Source organism: Triticum aestivum, chromosome 6D, assembly GCF_018294505.1.
Source record: "Triticum aestivum cultivar Chinese Spring chromosome 6D, IWGSC CS RefSeq v2.1, whole genome shotgun sequence".
NCBI lineage: Eukaryota > Viridiplantae > Streptophyta > Magnoliopsida > Poales > Poaceae > Triticum > Triticum aestivum.
This window is the reverse complement of record NC_057811.1, coordinates 15,179,282-15,189,804: the sequence shown is the minus strand read 5'-3', so window position 1 is coordinate 15,189,804 and position 10,523 is coordinate 15,179,282. Positions and strand designations below refer to the sequence as shown.

The 10,523-nt window shown below is 50.8% G+C and overlaps 1 protein-coding gene across 1 annotated transcript; it reads right to left on the bottom strand.

The window, feature by feature from the left end:
* Nucleotides 1–1,934: 1,934 nt before the first annotated feature.
* LOC123143103 (MDIS1-interacting receptor like kinase 1) lies at nt 1,935–6,670 on the bottom strand. Its single transcript, XM_044561916.1, has one exon. The coding sequence runs from the start codon at nt 5,256–5,258 to the stop codon at nt 2,169–2,171; it is 3,090 nt and encodes a 1,029-aa protein (XP_044417851.1). The 5' UTR covers nt 5,259–6,670; the 3' UTR covers nt 1,935–2,168.
* Nucleotides 6,671–10,523: the final 3,853 nt, after the last annotated feature.

The window sequence follows — 10,523 nt, the reverse complement described above, 5'->3', positions numbered from 1 at the left end:
TCCTGCTGTTAGATATTTAAGTTAAGGGTGTGGCTTGCTCGCATCTAGATGCGAATTAACTATTACTAAGTCTCATCCAAGTGAATTAGCATTTTTTCATTAGTTTTGCCACGATGTGTCATACTACTCAGTTTTGTCACTAAAAATTTTAGCTACCAAAAATTGTCATCCTTCCCTTAAGCGTATGCTCAAAAATGCCATTCGGCACCGTTACCGTTTGGTCAAAGGCCATTGACGAGGGTGGAGTAACCAAAACACCTCTAGATCCCCACTTGTTAGCGCTCCCCTATAATACGTGGGTCCTAGTTTTCATCACACATAGAAATAAACTAGAAGCAAAAATAATGACACAAGGCTATTTTTGCTTCTAGTTTCCTTCTTTGTGGGCTGGAGTAAATAAAGTTTTTTTTTGAAGTGGGAGTAAATAAAGTTGCGCGCACGGATGGCGGACATGTTGTAGTTGCGCAACTTGTGCGAGGATACAAAGTTGTGTGTTGTCAGGGACGTGCAAGTGTTGTTGCATGGAAAAAGAAAAAGAAAAACTGTATATGTGAAACTACCGTTGTGCACGACGGATGTACATGCATTTGCGCGCGTTGGACGGACGTGTAAATGTAGTTGCACAGAGTGTGAAAAATAAAGTCAAATAGGAAAAATGTGAAACATAAATCAATCAAATGGAAAAAGAAAAAAAGAAACACAAAATCTACGTGTAAAATTAACCTATGGTTGAATGGTTAGAGGGACAGTGATACGCCCGGCCCACCAAGGTTCAAGTCCTATTGCTCGCATTATTCCTAGATTTATTCCAGGATTTCCTGCGATGCGCTTTCAATGGAAAGACGTTCCCGTCGACGACGAGACGCCTATGATGACTTCGTAAATCTCAAGATGATATGCTGGCTCAGTCTCTCGAAGGTGCTAATAGGGGTAGGATATGCATATGTGCGCTCATAGGGGGTAAGTGTATGCGTTTGTACCGTGTTAAAAAAAACACAAAATCACCGTGTAAAATTAAATGTCACTTTAATTAGATATAAAACTTTGTCAGTTCTCATCTGCCAAATCCGATAAAATAAGGGGCGTGCTACGCGTCCGCGGTTGATCTTTTCGAAAGATCAGCCGGACCACGAGCCGTTAGAGTTGTCCCATCGAGTGGCCGAGTGTTATCGTACACCATTACAACATATGACTTGTTACGAAAATTTCTTGCAACAGACATTTTGTTGCAGAATTTTTAGCAATAGACGCCTTGTTGCAGAATATTTTTGCAACGGAGGTCTTGTTGTAGAATTTTTTTGCAACAACCGTCTTGTGCGGATTTTTTTTCAATAGACTACTTGTTGCGGGATTGTTTCTAGAAAAGGAAGCAACAAGACGTGCAACGGAAGCATTGTAATTATGAGCCGACTGGGGGCAAACATTTCCCATAAAATAATATACACATTTCGGGAATGGCTAGAAATCAGTCAGCTGAATTTTTGGTTTGAGGTCAGTCGATTTTTGCATCGTTGGATGGAAAATCAATGACACACAGTGTTCTTCAACCTCTGGACACTTCTCCTTTCTTGAGCCGCCAGCCACCACTGGCCTAACCGCCGGCCCCCGCCACCCGCGGCCGGCGGCGCTCTCGCGCTCCCTCGCCGCCCTGCCCTCCCCGAAACCACTCCCCACTGCCGGTCCTCCGCCGCCCCGGCCATCCCTCTAGGCCCCCTTGCACTGAGCTTTTTCTCCGGCGAACCCTCACACCACCGCCCCTCACCACCGTCGTCGACCACCGCCCCTACCCAGAACCCTAAGATAGACACTAGGGTGATGACGGTGGCCCCTTCTTTCTCTCCGGCGAGGCCCCCCCTTCTCCTTCCTTCTTCTTCCTTCATTCACAAAATCGATTGACGCCGAATTCGAATCAGCTAACTGATGTGCAGGTAAACTGTTTGAATTCTCGATTCATATATGTGTATCTTCATCCTTATGTAGTATACAGTAGTACTACTTCCATGAATACCTGTGCTTATTGGCCTTCTTATACATTAATTTACATGGTTTATCTATGTGCCTAATTATTAATCCTGACATCAAACGGTTGCTTATACAATCTCAAAATTAATTAATTAATCAAGGGGGAAAAAAGTCTACATACAAAAGGGGGAAAAAGAATCATTCTATCAGACGGAGTCCAGCGTCGTGCTGAAAACCGGCTTGTCCTTGTCAACGACGGGCGCGGCCACGGCCACGGCGGCGACATTACCGGCGGCAGCAGAGCTCCCGCTCTTCCGCCGTGGCTTGGCCTCTCCGAGCATGGTGAGCACGTCGCGCATGGAGGGCCTGTCCCTGGGCAGCTTGGCGGTGCAGAGCACGGCGATGCGGAGCACGAGCAGCATCTCCTCCCTGACGTGCGCGCAGCCGCCGCCGACGAGCGGGTCCAGGTGCTCCTCCACGGTGTTGCTCCGGATCTTCTCCCTGACCCAGCCGACGACGTCCTGCCCCTCCCCGAACGCCGCCGTCTCCACGGGCCTCCGCCCCGTGATGAGCTCCATGAGCACCACCCCGTAGCTGTAGATGTCGCTCTTCTGGTCCACCTTGAGCGTGTAGCCGTACTCGGGCGCGATGTAGCCGTAGGAGCCGGCGACGACGGAGACGGACTCGCCGGAGCGGCCGAGCGCGCGGGCGAGGCCGAAGTCGGCGACGCGGGCCTGCATGTCGGCGTCGAGCAGGATGTTGTTGGACTTGATGTCGCGGTGGAGCACCGGCGGGTGGCAGTCGTGGTGGAGGTACGCGAGCCCCTGCGCCACGCCGGCGGCCACGTCGTACCGGGACACCCAGTCCGTCAGCATCGTCCTCGACTCCGGCGGCCCGCTGTGCAGCGCCTCCCACAGGCTGCCGTTGGGCATGAACTCGTACAGCATCATGGCGTCCGCGTCGTTGTGCATGTACCCGAGCAGCCGGACGATGTTCCGGTGCCGGAGCCGGCCGAGGAGGCCCACTTCCTTGAGCACGTCGTCGGTGAGGTTGCGGACCGCGTCGCCGTCCGTCGCCGCTGGGCGCCAGAGCTTCTTGACGGCGATCACGGTGCGGGCGCGCGGGAGCTCGGCCTTGTACACGACGCCGGTGGCGCCCATGCCGACCACGTTCGCCTCCTTGACGCACGCGAGCACGTCAGCGCACGTGAACCCCAGCCGCTGGAACGCCGTCAGCCGCCACGGCCACGCCCCGGACTCGTACTCCCCGGCGCCGCCGACGACGTACCACCGGCGGTACGCGTGCCAGCCGCCGAACAGGGCCGTGAACGCGGCGATCACGACGACCATCCCCACGAGCCAACCCACCGCGACGTGCTTGAGGCGCGCGCCGCTGCCCCCGCGCGCGCGGGACAGACCGGCGCCGTGGCTCCCGGAGCACGGCGGGAGCACGCCACCGCACAGCCCGGCGTTTCCGGCCAGCTCGTCCGGGTTGATCGTGCGCAGGACACCGTTCCCCGGCACTGGCCCGGTGAGGTTGTTGTACGCCAGGTTGAGCGTCTCGAGCGCTGGCGAGCCCCCGAAGTTGTCCGGTATGCCGCCGGTCAAGAAGTTGCTCGACAGATCAAGAATAGCGAGCGCCGGCATCTTGGCCAGCGCCGGGGGAATCTCGCCGGTGAGCCCGTTGTGCCGGAGGTTTAGGTTGACCAGCCTTGCGCACGAGGCGAGGCTCGACGGGATCTTGCCGAGGAGCCGGTTTCCCGACAAGTCCAGCGCGCCCAACGCGAGGCAGTCCTGGAACTGGTCGGGGAGCTCGCCGGAGATCATGTTGCCGGCCGCCATGAAGCTCTGCAAGCCCGGGATGGCGAAGAGGCTCGACGGCAGCGAGCCCTGGAGGCGGTTGCGCGACACGTCGATGAACGACAGCGACGCCGACGACGCGATGGTGCCGGGGATCTCGCCGGAGAGCTCGTTGCCGGCCAGCTCGAGCCGCTGAAGCAGCGGCAGCTTCCCGAACCCGGCTGGAATCGTGCCGTTGAGCCGGTTGCCCTGCGCGCGCAGCCGCACCAGCGACGCACACGACGCGAGGCCGGCGGGGATCTCGCCGGAGAAGCCGTTGCTGAACATGATCATCTTGGCCAGCGCCTTGCCGTCGCAGATCCCGGCGGGTATCTCCCCGATCAAGGCGTTCGACGAGACGTCGACCCACTGCAGCGGCGAGCTCCGGCCGAGCGACGCCGGGAGGGTACCCGTCAAGGAGTTGTTCCACAGCTCGAGCACCTCGAGTTTCTTCATGTCGCCGATGGCCGCGGGCACGGCGCCGTCGAGGTGGTTGCACATGAGGTTGAGCAGCTGGAGGTTGCTCAGCCGCGCCACCTCGGCCGGGATCGGGCCGGTATGCAGGTTGTCGGAGAGGTCGAGGAAGACGAGCGACGAGGCGTTGCCGAGCTCCGGCGGTATCTTGCCCTCGAGACTGTTCTTGTAAAGGAAAAGCGAGGTGAGCGCCGGGAGCCTCCCGATCTCCGGCGGGATCGGGCCCTCGAGGTTGCCGATGGCGAGGTCGAGGTCCTGGAGGTTGGCGAGGTTGCCGAGCTCCGGCGGGATGGGCCCCTCGAGCTCATTGTACCCGATGATGAGGCTCTCGAGCGACTCGAGCTCCCCGAGCTCCGGCGGGATCTTGCCGCCGATGTTGTTGCCGGAGAGGCCCAGGAACCTGAGCTTGGTGAGGCTCCGGTACGCCGCGGGGATGCCGCCGCTGAAGAAGTCCCCGCGCATGTCGATGCTCTCCAGCGACGTGGCGTTCGCGAGGTCCGCCGGGAGGGCGCCGACGAAGTTGTTGCCGGAGCCGTTGACGGCGACGAGGCCCGCGCACGAGCCGAGGCCCGCGGGGAAGGCGCCCTCGAAGGAGTTCTGGCTGACGTCGAACACCTGCAGGCTCGACAGCGGCGCGAGCGACCTGGGCAGCGCGGCGGCGAAGGCGTTGGAGGAGAGGTTGAGCACCGCCAGCGCCGGCAGCCGGAGCAGGTCCGCGGAGACCTTGCCGCTCAGGTTCCTCCCGGCGAGGTCGAGCCCGTCGACGAGGCCGGCGGCGTTGCACCGGACGCCCGTCCACTTGCAATGCGGCGAGCCGGCAGCCTTCCAGTCGCCAAGCACACCCAACGGGTCCACGAAGCCCGCCTTGAGCGCCAGCAGCGCCCCCCGCTCACCATCACCGCCAGCCGCGCCGACATTGCCGACGCTGGACAAGACGACAGCCAGTGCCGCCACCACCAGAACCGCCAGTCTCGCCGCCGCCATTGTCAGCACAGAATCCACCACAGGAAAAACAACTTTCCCTTAAAGAAACCACTTCCTAGCTTAGCTCAGCCCAGCTCTCTGCTGCTTCTAGTGCTCTGCCATTGTCAGTGCAGTGTCTCCTCTGCCCTGCTCTGCTCTGCTCCTCTTAGTTTACTCCACCAGCTTGCATCCGCAGGAGGAAGAAGATCGAAGAAGAAGAGGAGCAGCAGAGTCTGCAGCTAGCCAAGATATCACCGGAAACTTTATATGAAGGTGAGGTGAGGAGAATATTGCATGGTTTGTTGTTCTAAGGAGGAGGAGGATCACAGCATATTATACACACGCCACTAAACTAAACCTCCTTGGCATTTTTCAACATGGGCAGGCAAATTGCTGCTTGTTTAGTGGCACAACACCTCACCCAGTGAGCAGATGTGAGGTGTCTGGAGGAGGAAGAGGATGGGACATGAGAACATGGAACATGGAGGGAATGTGTTTCCTGAAAGCCTTTCCTGGCCTGCTTTTGGCCATCTAATCTACCTCTGCTTGATTAACTATTGTTTTTCACTTTGTGCCAGCACATTAGACTAGTTGGTAAAGTACATGCTTCATCTTACATTCCCTACCTGTGCAGGCATTTGCAGGCAGCTGACAGTAGATTAGCTTTCAGGCCCTGACTAATTAACTACATTGCTAATCAGAGACCCTGCTGTTTACTGGGAGGTGGCAGTACTAGTGTACTAGTGTGGTACTGGTTTATTCTTTGGAACCTTCTGCTTATGAATCTCTCTCCAGTAAAGATTTGCAGCTACTAGTACATTCCTGTGTAGGTACAGAAGTCTAGTAACATTAGAACTGAACTGATTGATCTATACATGTGTAGGGGGAGCTAGATCCTTTTCTACATGGGGAATTTTGTGTAGGCACTTAGACATTTTAACTAGGATCTCAGCTGAGAAGATGTGCTCTAGCATTGAGCAGAAGGATTAACAGTACTACTAACCTTATGCTGTGTAGGTGCTTATACAAGTTAATTAGGATCTTATCTTACCTGAGAAGATCTGCCTCTAGCACTGAGCAGAAGTAGTACCTGTACTACTAATCTTATACTATGACTTTTTGACAGTGAGTAAAACAGGGCACTTGCTTTGCAGGGGAAAAGGATTAATTAACTTAATCTATCCCAAGGAGAGACAAGAGAGTATGTTCTTTTCTGGTGTCCTGATGCAGGCAATCACCCTACACATGTCCTGCACAGAGATTAAACAAAAAAGTGCAGTTACCCTCTGCAGAGCAGCAGGTGCATGTGTTGGGCTGCCTAAGTTGACATTGTTAGAATAGAACCTCTGCTAATCATTCCTTTGACAGTGGAAGTACAGTGGTGCCTCCTGCTGCTGTTACTGCCGCGTGCTGACACAGCAGGGGGATCCCTGCCACATGCCCCCAGTAGAATGTTCACCACTGCTGCATTAGATTAATTAGGGGCATCAGAGGTGCTACTAGTAGTACTGTTTGCGTAATTAAATGGGGTTAGCATTTGGCAAGCAGGGTTGACAGAGTCATAAGGCAGCCAGAATATTTATTCAGAGAAAAGGAACTGCAGGTGATTAGTAGTAGTACATACTGATTAGTAAATTTGAGCTGCAGGATTTTGCGTTATGCAATCGTCCTTGTCTGATCAGGTAGCAACAACAGCCTCCGTTTCAAAATATATGACCCAACTTTGTATAACTTTGTACTAAAGTTAGTACAAAGTTGAGTCATCTATTTCGAAACGGAGGGAGTAAGTTCTAGGGGTGGGTTCTAGGTTAATTAAGATAAATACGATAAACTAATGGTGCAGAAACCATACTGAAACTAAGTTTGAGGGGCCTATACTGAAAATGAACATTTTTTTTCCGAATGAACAGTGGGAAGACCACCAGAAAGTGAATGACTAGTTCTTAAACTCTTTTCGTTAAGTCAAATTTTCATGTTCCCAGATTAGTGGTTTTGAACTCTATGAACAAAAAACTGCCCTATTTGCCAATCTGAAGTTAAAAGACATCAACCTAAGGAAATCGGTTCAACTAGAGCTGATTTTTTTCCATTGCCAACTAGTTAGACCAACCATCATGATAATCACAAGGAAGTAACCTATAAAATGTAACCAAATGTATTGAAAAACTGGTCATCAAATGTAAAAGAATAACAAACAAATGATACATACAAGTACTTACAACTTGTGCACTTGTGCCAATGCAAAGTGCAAGGACAACGATAAATGCTGGTTCTTGCACGATTGCATTGCAATGAAATCTCCATAACTGCCTTCACATATGTCGTGGATTTAAGTATTGATTCTGCACTTTGCACCATGGATCATCCCAACCAAGCACCTGATTTTGCACCATTCATTCAGAAAATGAGCATAAGTGAAAGTTGCACCAACGGATCGATCAAATGATGTTCAATCATATAGATGTATACATGCTTGTGTTCAGTTTGATGCATCTGGCACAAGTTCAGAACTTAAAATCTCCGAATGTGCCAACACACACCAAATTGGACAACAAACACGTCTCGATACGATCGAAACCAAGTGATGAATGAATGAACCTCTGCGTTTGGAAGCTTTGCAGGAACTCAAAGAGACGTTGGCGTGCTGTGCTACTTAAGCAACTGTTGGCACCAACCAACCAACCAACCGAACTTAATCATTCGGCCATGACAGAGCTCGTTGTAGGAGAAGAAATGAAATTTTAAACAAGCTCAAAGCTAACATATGCTAGCCTGTGACATTCTCTAGCTTTTCTCTCCTTCCAGATATGCAAATGCAATCATCTCGTACCAGCTACAGCTAGCTCTGGAATCAAATCGTTAATTACCGTTACTTTGCACTTCTTAGTCACAAACAAGCATGTAGAATGGTCTCGATTGTTTACATGATGAGAGTAGCAGATAATTAAGCTGAACAAATTATTCAGGCAAGCTTAGCTTCCAGCTAGCTGTACCACAAGTGCTAATGCAACAACAACTGCAGTCATAAAGTTTCTATAGTGCCCTGTTATGGAAAGCTACACTACAGACCAAATGAAAGAGAATCAGCAGCACACACTTGAACCTGGTTAGGCGCGTTTAATTACCCGACAGCATGCCGATAAACAAACTCTAACACCGAGACGTCACCGCCTTAATTTAACCCAACTAGAGGAGACCTCTGCATTAGCACTACAAATTAAGCTACCATGCCAGCATGACCTATGTCCCTGGATCTAAAGAAAAGGGTGTGAAACCAGGTACAAGTAGAAGAAGAACTAATTTCTATCTCATCTTGTTTTACATCTCTCTCTCCCAATCATGGCCAGATCGAAGGCATCAAACTTTAGCAGCAATTAGTAAACAAACGGTGGCGAATTATTGACGCGTTACGTTGGCTCTAGAGGTGAGAATGGGTCGCTTAATCTTCTGAGAATCTTTGCCATGTTAGGTTTGTTGCTCCTCCATGTAGCAGGAAGAGAGGATGTATGCAGCATAACATCTCATCTTTGGTGTCTATCTACTTTATTAGGTTGAAATTGGAGCATATGATGGTGACTAAACAAAACATATATAGGTATCATATAGGAGTGTTGGTTGAAAATGCAGTTTATAGTGCAGATTTCAGCTGAACTGTAAAGTTCGCATGTCAGGTAATGAAAAATCACTTCTTCCCAGAATTAAAATATTGAGACTGACAAATTAAATTTGTAAAGGAAAATGAAAATAAGAAAATAAACAGTAGGTTTAAAAAAACAGATAGCAGGATAACATTTTCCCAGTTTCTGCATTCTCAGAATGTACACAACGTTGGTTACTACATAATTACAGGGTTTCGCGTTTTCTCACCCAAAATATTTAATTTTTAGTAATAGTTGTAAAAGCATCTTTGAGAATCATTTTGGGAGAAACGCATGAAATCGGTTTGTTAGAGACTTTCTTACGAATGATTAACCTATATTCGCAGCGTACTATTCCGTAAGTTGTACCGTAACAGAGGAGGAAGAATCATTTAACATGCAGAGAAACTAATCATGGAGAAACATGCAGATTAATCATGGCCAAGGGAACATGTTTAGTAGGCTTAACAGCCTAGCGAGCTACCTGGCTAATTGGCTATAGGTAGCCACATGCACTCACATGCAGGTGAAACCCTCTATGGCTGGCCATGTGAAACCCTCTCACTAAGCAGCTTCCAAAGTACTATATCTATATCGTTAATCACTTTTTTATATATCATGTCACCAACCACTCCAGTACACCTGTTAGCACACGCTAAAGATGGTGCCCGCTTCCACATGGGGCCGACCGCGCTGTCGGGCCCGGGGTCAGTGACAGTTCCGCGCGCACCGTGAGGTCGGCATATGCATGCCTCTCGCCATTATTGGGTGAGATGAAGGATTAATCATGCAAGCAAACGATCCTTTGCTAATATACATTCTCCCCACCTCTCTCCGGCCGGTGAATCCAATCTGATCTGAAAATGTAATCTTGATTATCCTGTCGACTTTTCTGGCGATGCGTTTGGTGAGAGGCATGTGTGGGTGAGGGAGTGCCGTTTAGCTAGTTAGGGTTCGTGCCTTTTGGGAGGTGAGATCGAGCTGGATGGAACCCGATCAATCATGGATGAATGAGTGGGTTTTTGGGGTGGCGGTTAACGTAACATGCGAACACGCAATTGGGTCTGGAACGTACGGTGGATCGGACAGGCGTGTGGTGGTGTGACCTGTCCAAGTGGCCAAGCCAAACAGCCGTTTGAAATGAATTTAAATTCAATTCTCGGCTTGAATCTCTGCCAAAATGTGTCTTTTTTGTCCATCCATGCTAGGGTTTTGGTTTGTATTAGCTTGTTCGTAAACTGAACATGAAAAGAGCCTGTTTTTTTTTTCCTTATATAAATTAATGTTATCCTATCCAGCCAATTAATTCTCTGAACTAAAACGTGCCAAAAGATTAATATACCTTCTTGGTTAAAAAGAAGTTCAAATATATGAATCATCCTAAATCATAAAAAGTGCAGCTGTGCTCGTTAGCGCTCTCGAGCACACACGTCTCCGCACCGTCGGATCTTAATCGCGTCCATCAGGTGTCCCGCTGTCGGTTTCGTCGCTCGCGCGGTGCCACCTGGTCAGCCCGTTGCCCGTTGGGTGGGAGCGGCGGTTCCGGGTCCCACCACTTCCCCTCCTCTCGCGTCCACCTTCCCTCCCACTTCTCTTGTTCATTTCGAAACTGCAAGTCTCTCTTCGCCTGTTTCTCTCAACCCCCCCC

Bases quoted from the DNA above. Each gene is read 5' to 3' on its own strand.
- LOC123143103 (XM_044561916.1), bottom strand. From the start codon at position 5,258: ATGGCGGCGGCGAGACTGGCGGTTCTGGTGGTGGCGGCACTGGCTGTC.